The sequence below is a fragment of the Pristiophorus japonicus genome, chromosome 10, assembly GCF_044704955.1.
Source record: "Pristiophorus japonicus isolate sPriJap1 chromosome 10, sPriJap1.hap1, whole genome shotgun sequence".
In the NCBI taxonomy this organism is placed as follows: Eukaryota; Metazoa; Chordata; class Chondrichthyes; family Pristiophoridae; genus Pristiophorus; species Pristiophorus japonicus.
In genome coordinates, this window is record NC_091986.1 from 184,428,905 (window position 1) to 184,443,029 (window position 14,125).

Genomic DNA, 14,125 nt, shown 5'->3' on the forward strand with positions numbered 1-14,125 from the left:
TCCTTCATTACTCTTCGACCTTCCTACTTTCCTACTGCCATCCTAGGCTTGACTCCCTCCTAGATAACTCTACAACTTCCCTCTGTGCCTCTCTTGGCATCCTACGAAGGGCCCATCGAGGCACTCGTCACCACCTCCTTACGAGCAGCAAACCCAACTGTGCCATCCTACTCTCTCGCCGCCCAGCGCGCCCACTGGGGGCTAATCTTGCCAATCTCTTCCCCATCCAATTCACCGCCCCTCCCCCCCCCCCCCAGCTCTGACCCTGTGGATGCAGGCAGTGAGGCAGCCATCACCGACCCTCTCCGCATCTCCCTCCAGAACCTCCATTTGCTTGCGAACAAGGCCCTCCCGTCCATGAGTTTATTGTGGATGATGGCATCGACATCATCGCCCTGACGGAAACCTGGTTGAGGCACGATGACACCTTACCATTAAATGAAGCCTTCCCGCCTGGCTGTACCTTCCACTACTTGCCCTGCTCAGACCACCATGGTAGCGGTGTGGCTCGCATCAGCAAATCACACCTTGGTCTATCCCCCTACTCCTTTGGCAATTTCTCCTCCTTTGAATATCACACCCTATCCCACCCCTCTCACCTCTCATTTAAGACTCTCGTTCTCCACCGCCCACCCAAGTACCATAAAAATATTACCGATATTTCTTCACTACTTTCCTCCCTTTGTTTCTGCATCCTTTTCAACCTCCATCTCAATTCATCATACTCTCTCTCCTCTGAGTTCACTAGCCTCCTATCCTCCATTAATCTCTCCCTCCATGTAAACTCACCAACCCATATTCATAGCCGCTCCCTTAAGCTTGCCATTTCTCATGGCCTTGCTACTCCCATCGTGTCAATCACAGATAAGGCCATCTCTGACCACTTCCTCGTATCGCGCTCCACCCACATCCCCCTTCCACCCCCCTCCCCACCCCCTCGCCACAACCCTACCTCCTGTGTCCGCCCCTGGAAAAAGCTTTATCCCGACTCTCTTACAACTGCACTTATCAACTCCCAACTGTCCAGCCTTTGGCCCTCCATTCACCATGACATTTCTCAGCTACTGATCTGCTCAATCACACCCTCACCACCACCTTTAATGCACTAGTCCCTGTTAAAACAATTACTCTCTCTCACCCTGGAAGTTCCCCATGGTTCAGCCCTGATCCCTTAAGTCCAAGGGATGAAGGCTTGAACGGATATGGCGGTGAAGAACTTTTAAGGGTCTTTTAACCAGACATATCAATAGACAGCAGTCAGTATGGTTTGTGCAATAGATTAGATTTATTAAGCTTACAACAATAGTATACTTAACAAAAAGTGACAGTTGACGAAAGCTCGCAGGCCCAGGTCACTGGAAACTTCCATGCACAGATCGATGTTGTCCTAAATCTGTACGTTGCTGTTCCAGCCATTTCTGTGCAAAGGTATTCTTTGAGTATCGATGTTTAACCAATTTCTTACCAAAAGTTCATTTGGCCAATGTCCATATATGGTCTTTAACAAAATCATCTTGTTGAATTGGTTCTAATGGTCAAAATACCATTGTCACTCAACCAGGTTTCCGTCAGGGCCACTCCTGTCTCCAGTAATTTTCCATTAATGCCTGCTTGTCCATGTTATCTTGTTTACAGATTTCTTCATTTCGGAATTCACCTTATTTATGCTACTGTATTCTAACTGTTATGTTTGATTAGACCGACTCCAATTTCTACTTTGTTATTATAATGTGACCTTGGCTTGTAGCTCGTGTTAGCTTGTTATTTTTGACTGCCTTCACATACATTTGAGGAGCTTCTAACATTCCCATGCTCACGGAGAATCATGGGTAAGATTAGTTTGGTCAATGACTACAAATTGAATATATATATGAATCTCTAATACCAGTCTTTCTTACAGCAGACAATTGGTTTAGTCATTCACCGCCAGATATGGCTGGAACACATAAAGCACTATTGGGTCCTGCTCTCGTCTGCCAAAATCGCTCATTATTCCAGAATCATTCTGTCGCCAGAAAATCATTCTGGAATGTAAAGATAAACCCTGGCTTCTATTCTCCACTACAAACCACCATTGTAAACCCCTCTCCCCAGTCTCCACCCTCACCTCTGACAATATGTATGAGGAGCTTATGGACGTCTTTGTCTCTAAGATGGAGACCATCCGTTCGGCCGCCTCTGTCTCTTCCCTTCCTTCCCCTAGCTCACCGGGCCAAACTTATTCTAAGGATCCCCCCTGCCCTAGCCCTGATCTCACATCTTTCTCCAGCTTCCCTCCGATTTCCCCTCATGACCTTTCCAAGCTCATTGTGTCCATGAGACCCGCTTCCTGCTTCCTTGACCCTATTCCCACAAAACTGTTGACCACCCAACTTCCTTTTCTCGCTCCCATGTTAGCTGACGTTGTTAACGGGTTCTCTCTCCTCAGGTACTGTCCCCCTCTCCCTCAAATCTGCTGTCATCACCCCTCTCCTCAAAAAAACAATCCTCAACCCCTCCATCCTTGCAAACTAACACCTTATCCAACCTCCCTTGCCTCTCCAAAGTCGTTGAACGTGTTGTCACCTCTCAAATCTGTGCACATCTTTCCCTCAGTTCCATGTTTGAATCCTTCCAATCCAGATTCTGCACCTGCCACAGTATCAACACGACTCTCATCAAAGTCACAAATGACATCCTCTGTGACTGTGACAAAGGCAAACTACCCCTCCTCATCCTTCTTGACTTGTCTGTAGCCTTTGTCACAACTTGACCACTCTATCCTTCTCCAACACCTCTCCACCGTCATCCAGCTGAGTGGGACTGCACTTACCTGGTTCCATTCTTACCTATCTAACCGTGGCCAGAGAATCACCTGTAACAGCTTCTCTTTCCGCCCCCGCATCATTACTTCTGGTGTCCCCCAAAGATCTATCCTTCGTACCCTCCTATTTCTCGTCTACGTGTTGTCCCTTGGTGATATCATCCGCAAACACAGCATCAGTTTCCACATGTACGCTGATGACACCCAGCTCTACCTCAATACCACTTCTCTCAACCCCTCCACGGTCTCTAAATTGTCAGACTGCTTGTCCGACATACAGTTCTGGATTAGCAGAAATGTTCTCCAATTGAATGTTGGGAAGACCAAAGCCATTGTTTTTAGTCCCCGCCACAAACTCCGTTCCCTAGCCACTGACTCCATCCATTTCTGCAACTTCTGTCTGAGGCTGAACCAGGCTGTTCGCAACCTTGGTGTCACATTTAACCCTGGAATGAGCTTTTGACCCCATATCTGCAGCATAACTAAGACCGCCTATTCCACCTCCATAACATTGCCCCTCTACGCCTTGGCTCAGCTCATCTGCTGCTGAAACCCTCATCCATGCCTTTGTTACCTCTAGACTTGACTATTCCAATGCACTCCTTAACGGCAGTCTTAATTATCCTGCGGATATGTGGTCGGAAGGTCAATTCAGAGTCAAATATGACACCAAGGTTGCGAACAGTGTGGTTCAGCCTCAGCCAGTTGTTAGGGAGAGTGCTGGAATCAGTGGCTAGGGAACGAAGTTTGTGGCGGGAATTAAAAACAATGGCTTAGGTCTTCCCAATATTTAATGGGAGAACATTTCAGCGCATTCAGAACAGTGACAAACATTTCAAAGTGAGTGTCGCTTTATATAATGCAAGATAAATGAAAAGCAGTTTTCTGCTGTTTTATGATACAAAATCTGTTGGTTAATTCAGTTGATTTTAATTTAGTTTGATGTTAATGCTTAACAGCATGGGTTAAAATTGAGCTACAAGTTTTAATTTGTAAAACAATCTATTAAAAACCACCATATCAGTACTAACAAAGGCCTGAAATTACTTCACAAGTTCATTGCAGTGTTTACATATAGCAACATTATGCACATTGCATCAGATGATACACAAACTGAGGCAACTTTGCACAAGACTTTCCCCGCATTTCTCATTCAGTAATAGATACAATAAACTGCTTTCAATTTGGCATGTCGTGTGCAAAAATTAATAGTGCTGAAGGCGGTACATTGAACAGAGAAGAGAGCAAAGAAGAAATTGTTAGCCAATGTTTGAAGTGGGTGTAGCACTGTGTGCAGATTGCTGTATTTGTTTAACCACTGAGAACTCAACCATTGTACTCCTGTTTACCTGGGCTTCGCAGCAAGGTCCAATCTTGTCAAATACCATTGTAATACTGAACATTTAGTGTGTCAGGACATTTTTGTGTCCCTGGACTGTTTTAGTTTACTGCTATGAAGGAATTTAAAAGAGAAACCTCATGGAGTGAAGTTCAAGATAAAGTAGAGGCAGATAATGCAGATTCTGATCCGAGTGGCCATGGGTTCTTACCCCTGGTTTCTGGAAGTGAAGGTCACCGCTCACCTGCCAGTGTATGTGCCCCATGGACTGTCAGTGATCATATGGAACATGAAAGAAATAAAAACTTTCTTCAGTGTGAAAAAGGCAAAGTTACACAGCAGTGTAATCCTGGCAAGAGGGAGACAAATGCAGATCAGGTTAGTACAATACAAAATTTCAGTCAGAACGTCCATTTAATGTGGATTAACCCGTAACAAAGAGTTCAGAAATGCCTGGAGCCATGCTAGGGGGGTTTTATCAGTGCGTTCCGAACTCGAGATGTGTCTGAAAATGCACTTCAATCCGTGTTAACCTTTACACAGAAAGAATTTCTTTAATCAGAGTAGTTCCATTTCAAATGCACGACGAGCTTCTACGATGGTAACACAGTTCAGCCGATGGTGCTGCGCCAAGTAGCTTAATCCACAGAGGAGTTTTAATAGTACCTGTAACACTGGACCTCTGAATCTTATTGTAAAGAAGAATCAATATAATTACTGTCGTAACTGCAGTAGTAGTCTGTCCACTGGGCTGAATACTTGCCGGACTTTTAAAAATTGACTTTTTTTTCAAATATGTATCTACCTGCTGTGTTTAAAATGGTTTAAGGTCATCCACTTATTAAAGGAAAATATTCTGTGCTATATTTGCTGTTACTTATTAGCGTCATTGCTGCATGTCCAAGGGGATCAAAACCAGTGGTCAAAAGTTCACTGACACTGGCACTGGTTACTGAAGGACAGGACATAGGAGTAACAGCTCACCCTCATACTGTATGTTTCTGTCAATTCCTAATTTGGTCAGAAATATAATAAATATCCTCTCAAACTTTGAAGGATCAAATTATGCCAGGGCCCATCAGTAGCAATTGCTGCTTGAAGATGTCAAAACAGGTGCAAATGACTTGCAAAGAGCATTGTTTTTTTTTGTTGGAAGGATTAAAGAGTGAGCATGATCAAAAGGGAACCTTTTAAAAATGAAACTGTATGAAGAATTCTGTTCTCTTGGGGGTAGCTACAAACAAAATAAATGAAACATAATAGATGGAAAGAAAAGTAAGGCTAGCTGACTCCGAATGGGTGGTTGGCTTGGAACCAGATGAGGGGCTGAATTAAACTATAGAGTTTAACTCTTCGGCTGCCGGAAGCTTGAGTCTCCCAGCTCCCACGATTCTTTTTTTTTGGTTTCGCACTCACAGTCTGAGGTGTTTTGATTCAAATCAACCCAGAATATACTAAAGAGAAGGATATCGGAGAGGGGCTGAATCCTAAAATGGCTGAGAGCGAGATACTATGATCAATAAAAAGATAATTTTAGATAAGTTAGGTAAGCTAAAGGAAGAAAAAGCACCATGATCTGACGGGATTCATCCTAGGATCCCGAGAGAGAGGAGGCCCCAGAATGTCAGCGCTTTATTGAGTGTGGACTGGTGAGCGGCCAATGTAGTACCCATTTTAAAAAGGGTGATAGAGCTAATCTGGATTATTACAAATGATAATTAGCTCATCTGTGACAGGGGTAATTTTAGTACTAATTAAGGATCAAATAACTTTATATTTAGAAAATAATATGGTCTGTTAAAGATGATGCTGGAAGTAGGATATGCTGCAAGGACCCTGTACCAGTTTGATTTGAGAGCTTTTTCCTACAAGAAATATTCAATAATTGTTATATTTTCATGTAAAAATTTGCCTGGTAATGCTTCAGTAACTTTAGAAGAGAGAAACTCAGCCCTAAGTGGGTGATTTTTGGCGGGCATTCAGAAGGGACAGAGATTCTTGGGGGAGAAACTTGCATCGTTTGCACCTCATGTTAGCGCCCCTGGGGAGCGCAACGCTTTCTCGCCCGTGGAGGAGGATTGGGGCGCTGTCGTCTCCCATGAAATTGTGCAGGAGTTAGTGGAGGTGCAACCTGGCAGTGCCCCGTTCCCGCCGGTAGCACCACAGACTGCTGCGCTGGCGACGACGACCTGTTTTCGCCCCGCAGCGGATTGTTACGGGTTAATCGCGGGTCGCGAACTGGGCCACACTCCGCTCGCGGGGCGCAAAGTAAAGAGGAGGTGCGTGGCGCCATTTTTTTTCCCCAGCCAACTTACTGGTCCAGCCATGTCTATTTCACAGCAATGGTGCAACCCGGCACTCTGCTTCTGTGCCAGGCTGCACCCATGGCACCCCATATCGCTGGTAGCCCAGTGGAGGCCCCTCGCCCCATTGCAGAGCTCACAGCATGTCCTCCCCTTTAACGGAGAGGCTGCACGGTGTTGGAAAATTTGCGCCCTTACCGCATGCCCTGGGCACAAAAAGTCCCGCATCGCCTCGGTTACTGCCCCCAAATGGGGCGATACCAAATTTCGTCCCCCATTGTGTTTTTAAAATCTTCTGAAAAGTTTTAGTTAATTGTCACAAAAGTGAGTTAGTGCTAAGATGCAGGTGAGCTGTAAAGGCATTCATGGCAAGAAATTGTCTTCTGAAAAGTGATGGGGATGCGAGAAAGTGCTGACATACTGGTTTGCAATGGGAATAACTTTGGCCAGCATTTTCCCATTAAAAAGTGGGTGAGTTTGGAATGTGGGGGTCAGTTAAATTGTTAAAAATGTGAATCCCGACCTGATCCCGCCTCCAACCCACCCACTTCCGGTTTCCCCAAGAGCGGGGCAAGGGGTGGGCAGCTACCTGTTCCCAGGGGGCGTTACCATAAGTTCAATATTGTAATGAGGATGGAAGCCTCTATTTTCCCCCTCTATTTTGAATTTAACTGCCTGTGGACGGGTTTCACACAATTTTTGAAACCCGGCAGTTAAACTGAGGTATGGACCATTCCATCCAGGAGGTAAATGGCTTTATACCCACCACCTGGATCCAGGATCGCCACCTAACCCACCCTCCATGATCGGAGATCCCCCCCACGAGGCCTGTGATTCTATTCCCAGGCCATCCCCCCACCCCTCCACAATGATGATGGCAGGCCCTCCTGCCAGGATCCTCAATCCCCACCCCCCCCGCGATCCCTGATTTCCCCCCCTCCACGATCCCCACTTTCCTGCCGATAACCGACCTCCCCAATCCCCGACTACTCCCCATCGTCTGCCGATCTTCTGCCAATCCTGCAACCCCTGATCCGTCCTCCCGATCCTCTTTTCCCCCTCTTGATCCTCTCTCCCTCCCTCCCAATCGCTGACCCTTCTCCCGCCAAAGTGACGCCCCTCCCGCTGATCGATGAATCCCCCCTCCCACTGATTCATGACCTCCCTCCTGCGATCACTTCCCCGGACCGACCCCTCGCAACTCAGGCCTACCCATCCGCAGCTAACCAGCCTCTCAAGCTGGCTGGCAGCGGGCGGCAATCTGAAGCCTCACATCCAAATTAGGCCCTGGCAAGACCTGCAGGAAACCCGGCCTCTTCGGAAGCCCCTCTCCGATACCAGCCCGCCTCCCTGAAAATATTCCAGCCTTTGTTCAGAACTCCCTTTAGAAATGTTTGAGGGACTCAGCTATTTAAAAAATAGTTCAACCTCCTGCATGAAAAAAGTTTGTATATTCACAGAACTCTTCAACACTGCATTGATAATTTTCTAACAACCGCAAAGTATTTTATTTCTCTTGACACAAAAAATAGATTTCACCCATTTAAATGCTATTAACTCTAAATCCGAGTATTGCACCCTTTACAGCATACAATTCACTTTAAGATCTTGTGAAAGCAGCAATGCATATTGAATAACATACAATTAAAGTATTGAACAACACTGCATGTTTAGATTAAATAATAATAGTTTCAGGGTTCTCCACACGGCAAAATCTCAGGGCAATGACATCATCGACAGTCCACATTTTGAACTAACCAGCCGCTACTGATTGAGTTTTTTGATGAGGTACAGAGAGGGTTGATGAGGACAATACCATTGACGTGGTGTACATGGACTTCCAAAAGGCGTTTGATAAAGTGCCATGAAATAGGCTTGCCAGCAACGTTGAAGCCCATGGAATAAAAGGGACAGTGGCAGCATGGATACAAAATTGGCTAAGTGACAGGAAACAGAGTAGTGGTGATCGGTTGTTTTTCGGACTGGAGGAAGGTATACAGTGGTGTTCCGCAGGGCCGGTACGAGGATCACTGTGTTGTGTATCTGCAAAGCATGCACTCCCATGTTCCGCCACCAGGGAGCGCATCCCTTGAAGTCCCAAGGGATCTCAGCATCCCTTGGGAGCACTGTATATAAGCCGGCCCCTAAGGCCTGTTCCTCACTCTGGAGTGTCTTAATAAAGACTGAGGTCACTGTTACTTTAACCTCCCTGTGTGCGGTCTCATCTGTGTTAGGAACACAATACACTGCTTTTCTTGATATATATTAATGACTGAGATTTGGGAGTACAGAGCACAATTTCAAAATTTGCAGGTCGAAAAACTTGGAAGTATAGTGAGGAGGATAGTGATAGACTTCAAGGAGACATAGACAGGCTGGTGGAATGGGTGGTCACGTGGCAGATGAAATTTAATGCAGACAAGTGCGAAGTGATACATTTTGGTAGGAACAACGAGGAGAAGCAATATAAACTAAAGGATACAATTCTAAAGGGGGTTCAGGAACAGAGAGACCTGAGGGTATATGTTCACAAATCATTGAAGGTGGTAAGGCAGGTTGAGAAAGCGGTTTAAAACAATATGGGATCCTGGGCTTCATAAATCAAGGCAGAGTCTAAAAGCAAGGAAGTTATGATGAACCTTTATAAAACACTGGTTCAGCCTCAACTGGTGTGTCCAATTTTGGGCACTGCACTTTAGGAAGGATGTGAAGGCCGTTGAAAAGGTGCAGAAAAGATTTACAAGAATAGTTCCAGGGATGAGGGACTTCAGTGTTGTGGATATACTGGAGAAGCTGGGGTTGTTCTCCTTAGAGCTGAGAAGGTTGAGATGAGATCTGATAGAGGTGTTCATTTAAATGAAGAGAGATTACAAAATGCTGCAGTGCAAAGGGACGTGAGGGTCCTTGTGCATAAAACACAAAAAGTTAGTATGCAGGTACAGCAAGAAATCAAGAAGGCAAATGGAATGTTGGCCTTTATTGCAAGGGGGATGGAGTATAAAAGCAGGGAAGTCCTGCTACAACTGTACAGGGTATTGGTGAGACCACACCTAGAGAACTGCGTACAGTTTTCGTCTCCTTATTTAAGGAGGGATATACTTGCATTGGAGGCAGTTCAGAGAAGGTAGTGCATTGTATAGAACTGCTGTCAGCATCCAAACGAATTGTATGGAATTGCTGACCGCAAGGTACTGAACTATTTTCCAATGTATTGTGAAAATTTTATATGAATAAAGTATATTTTTGGAAAAAAAAAGTTCAGAGAATGTTCACTAGGTTGATTCCTGAGATGAAGGGGTTGACTTATGAAGAAAGGTTGAGCAGATTGGGCCTATATTCATTGGAGTTTAGAAAATGAGAGATGATCTTATTGAAACATATAAGATACCGAGGGGGCTCAACAAGGTAGATGCAGAGAGTATGTTTCCACTCATGGGGGAATCTAGAACTAGGGGGCATAGTTTAAGAATAAGGGGTCGCCCATTTAGAACTGAGATGAGGAGGAATTTCTTCTCTCAGAAGGTTGTAAATCTATGGAATTCTCTGCCTCAGTGAGCTGTGGAGGGTGGGTCATTCAATATATTTCAGGTGGAGATAGATTTTTGAACGATAAGGGAGTGAAGGGTTATGGGGAGCGGGCAGGGAAGTGGAGTAGAGCCCAAGATCAGATCAGCCATGATCTTATTAAATGGCGGAGCAGGCTCGAGGGGACAAATAGCCTACACCTGCTCCTATTTCCTGTGTTCAAGATCATGAGGGGTCTGGACAGAGTAGATAGAGAGAAACTATTTGCATTGGCAGAATGGTCGAGAACCAGAGGACACATATTTAAGGTGATTGGCAGAAGAACCAAAGGCGACATGAGGAAAAGATTTTTTACACAGCAAGTGGTTAGGATCTGGAATTCACTGCTTGAAAGGGTGGTGGAGGAAGATTCAATTATAGCTTTCAAAAGGAAATTGGATAAGTACCTGAAGGAAATTTTTTTTTGCAGGGGATGGGGAAAGGGCTGGGTTGTGGGACTAGCTGAAGTACTCTTGCAGAGAGCCGGCACAGGCTCACCGGGCCGAATGACCTCCCTCTGTGCTGTAACCATCCTATGATTCTATACTGCACACCCTTTCCTGTATTTTCTTAATGAAAATAATACGTATCTTTGTTGTTTGGTTTTTGCTTTTGACTTTGTGTCCCAGTGGAGTTTCTATCCTTTTTTCCTCCTGTTCTTACACTTCTCTGACTTGACTCTCGTTCTCCTCACTCTCTAGCAGCTCACAGCATGGGGAATTTTCTGTGTGTGCACTAGCACCGGGAACCTCATCCACAACCCATATCAGTAAATCATGGTCGTATTACACATAATTTTTCGATTTGCCCTGGAGCTAGGCAAGGCCTAAGGGTAATGCATATTTGAAAAATTTAGGCCTACATCTGACACACATTGCACCTGATCTGAGAGAGTTTGATGCTTGCTGTGGGAAATGTTTTCTGTTCCCCATGAATGTCAACCCTTGTTTTGACTTAAACATTTCCTCTCTTCTGTGGGATGGAGTGGGTGGGACGTCAAGGCTATGTAATGAGAAGTTCAGTAGAGTGTATGTCCTTTTCAGTGATCCAAGAATCACAATATTGACCAATATTTAAAGAAAGTGGTTGCTTCAAGTGCCAACATTCACAACAGCCACATTTTTTTATCACAGATTCACTAGTCAAAAGCTTTGGACATTGAAGTGCAATTATATCTAGCAATTACTACATTATTTAAAGTATGCGTGTATTCTGCTGGTGACATAAATGGTTTTGAGACAAAATTGTGGTATACAGTACATTGATTGTACTGGTGTAATTTGATGCTCAAATCATGAGTCACATTAAACCTGTTAGAGTTGTCAAGCACGAACCTGTTAGAGTTGTCAAGGTTTAGGAATTGGGGGGAAGCTTGTCTTGGGGGTTACACTGTATGCAATCTGTGTCTCTTGAAATGAAGGCTTGGAAATGACAGAAGGCTAGGCTCTAGTATTCTATCCGTCACCACCTGGCTACCCGACTTTTACACTGCGTGCCTCCATTTTAAAAGATTTTTACTGTTAACTAATGTCGGCTGGGGTTTCCAGGTCTCGAGAATCCTGGCAGATAAAAGGTGAAGAGGGCTGGATCCATCAGGTAAGTGCATTTACACCATTGCTTGTGGGCCCGAATGAGCAGGAGTGTTTCCTCCAGTCCCAACGAGCTTACCTCTGTACCCCCACAATCTCCGACGTCCCCTGCGCGATCTCCAACCCCCATCCCACCCCTCCTGCTATCTCCATCTCCATCCCAATCTCCGACCCCCACAATCTCCAACACACTCACCACAATCTCTGACCCTCACCCTGATCTCTGACCCTCAACCCCCCCCTACCCCGCCGCGTTTTCCAACACCCCCCACGATCTCCAACATGCTCCACTTACCTGCCATCTGCTCCACGGCTGCTGAAGTCAAGGGAAATAAAAATAGGAAGAGCCTCACTATAATACATTTTGTACGATCGCACAAAGTCAAGATCTACCCCATTGTATGTACCAAACTGTGCCCTACCACTCTGCACATAGTGAGTTAGTATACAACAATCTCGACTGTCAGGCCATCAAAGCATTTCTTCTTTACATGTGGTATGGAATGTAACACGCTTCCACTTTGAGTATCCAGAGTCAGGCAATCGAATTCTGTGAATTAACTCTAACCTCAGCAGAGCACACTTAGTAATATGGGCTCTTAATAAGATAAAGGTTAACAAACAATAGGAACTAAGGCATGTTCTATAGTGGTTTTTAAAGGATAACTTGTGTTTCTTTCACCACCATCAACAAGGCCACAGGTTTGTAGTTTTCACTGAAAAACGGAACTGTGGAATAACAGATAATAAAAACAGAACTGACTTTTTCAGTGGTCCTTATCACAATGCACAGAATCACGGAAAGCAATCTCTAACGCATACTGGAAATCCAGTAATGCCATATAATAACATTGAAATTTGACTTATTAAAGTCACCATAACCCAGTAGTCCTGATGTTCAGTAATGTCATTGTACACAAAGCTTGAAAAAAATACATTACAGCTTAATTGCTTTATGTAAACGAGAACAGGTGAATGTATATTGTTTTAGAAGCCCTTGGTAGATCTGAATGACAACTCACTAGGGAAATTATAGTTCAGCTTTTGTTTGTAAACCAAAGGCACAAACCCCAGGGGATCTGAGAAAGCAGTACATCCAAATTACCCTTATTACATGCACAACAAAATATAATGATGTTAAGAAATTACAATTCTGATTTCCTTATTGATCTAACTTAACCACTTGAGAATTGTTGCTTTCGTTAAAATAATTTAAAAGTTCGTCTTACAGATGAGGTGTTAAACTGAGGCCCCGTCTGCCCTCTCAGGTGGACGTAAAATATCTCATGGCACTATTTCGAAGAAGAGCATTGTCCAGTCAATATTTAGCCCTCAATCAACATAACAAACACAGATTATCTGGTCATTATCACATTGCTGTTTGTGGGAGCATGCTGTGCGCAAGTTGGCTGCCACATTTCCCATATTACAACAGTGACTACAGTCCAAAAGTACTTCAATGGCTGTAAAGCACGTCCAGTGGTCGTGAAAGGCGCTATATGAATGCAAGTCTTTCTTTCTTTCTATGTGAACGTTGCTGGCATTTATTACCCAACCCTAGTTGCCCTGAGAAGGGGATGATGGGTCTTCTTGAACTACTGCAATGTAACAGTTTAATACACCGGATTGGCTTGCAAGACCACTTGAGAGAGCAGTTAAAAGTTAACCACATCAGTGTGAGACTGGAGCCACATTGAATGGCGGTGCAGGCTAGAAGGGCCGAATGGCCTACTCCTGCACCTATTTTCTATGTTTCTATGTTTCTATATATAGGCCAGACTGGGTTAATACAGCAGGTTTCATTCCCTAAAGGATATTACTTAACCAACAATCTGGCGGATTCATTGTCACTTTTACTAATACAAGTTTTTTTTATTTCCAGATTTTTTTAAACTGAATTCACATTCTCAAACTGCCATGGTGAGATTTGAACTCACATTCTCTAGATATTAGTTCTGGCCTTAGGATTACTAGACCTGTAACATAACTAGTACACTAACATACCCTCTGTGGTTCCATGCATTTTATTAATTCTAGTTTATTATATTCACTTCACCAAATATGCATTTTGTAGAGATAGTGGAAGAAATTCAGGTCTCTCAAAGGTTTTAGAGGCCCATTCATTTAAATCATTATTTAGTGTTCTAGTGTGAATTGAATCAGGAGAAATGAGTGTGCACGTAAAGCAAGATCATTTATTTTCAAACATTTCTGTACTTCTAGATTGAACGTATACCCACTTTGTGCTGTTCCTCTTTTAACTTTTATATGCATCAAAACTGAGAAGGAACAAAGCTATCAACACTAAGGAAACATTATACTGGAATGCAAGTATACTGGTAATTAGGGAAACCAGAATGTACCTATTCATGTGCTGTTAGTGTTAGCTTTAAGTGCCAGTCTGGTGCACTGGCAGCACTGAGTCAGCAAGTCATAGGTTCAAGTCCCACTCCAGGACTTGAGACATAATCAAGGCTGACACTTCAGTGCAGTGCTGAGGCAGTGTTGCATTGTCAAAGATGCTGCC

General features: G+C 44.2%; 1 protein-coding gene across 1 annotated transcript in view; it reads left to right on the top strand.

The window, feature by feature from the left end:
• Positions 1–4,317: 4,317 nt before the first annotated feature.
• The window catches only part of LOC139274653 (copper-transporting ATPase 2-like), a 94,882-nt gene continuing 85,074 nt past the window's right edge, over positions 4,318–14,125 (top strand). Inside the window, exons 1-2 of the mRNA XM_070891332.1 lie at positions 4,318–4,520; positions 11,557–11,605. Of these exons, the coding sequence (XP_070747433.1) occupies positions 4,318–4,520; positions 11,557–11,605 (252 nt within the window). The remainder of the gene's footprint in view (positions 4,521–11,556; positions 11,606–14,125) is intronic.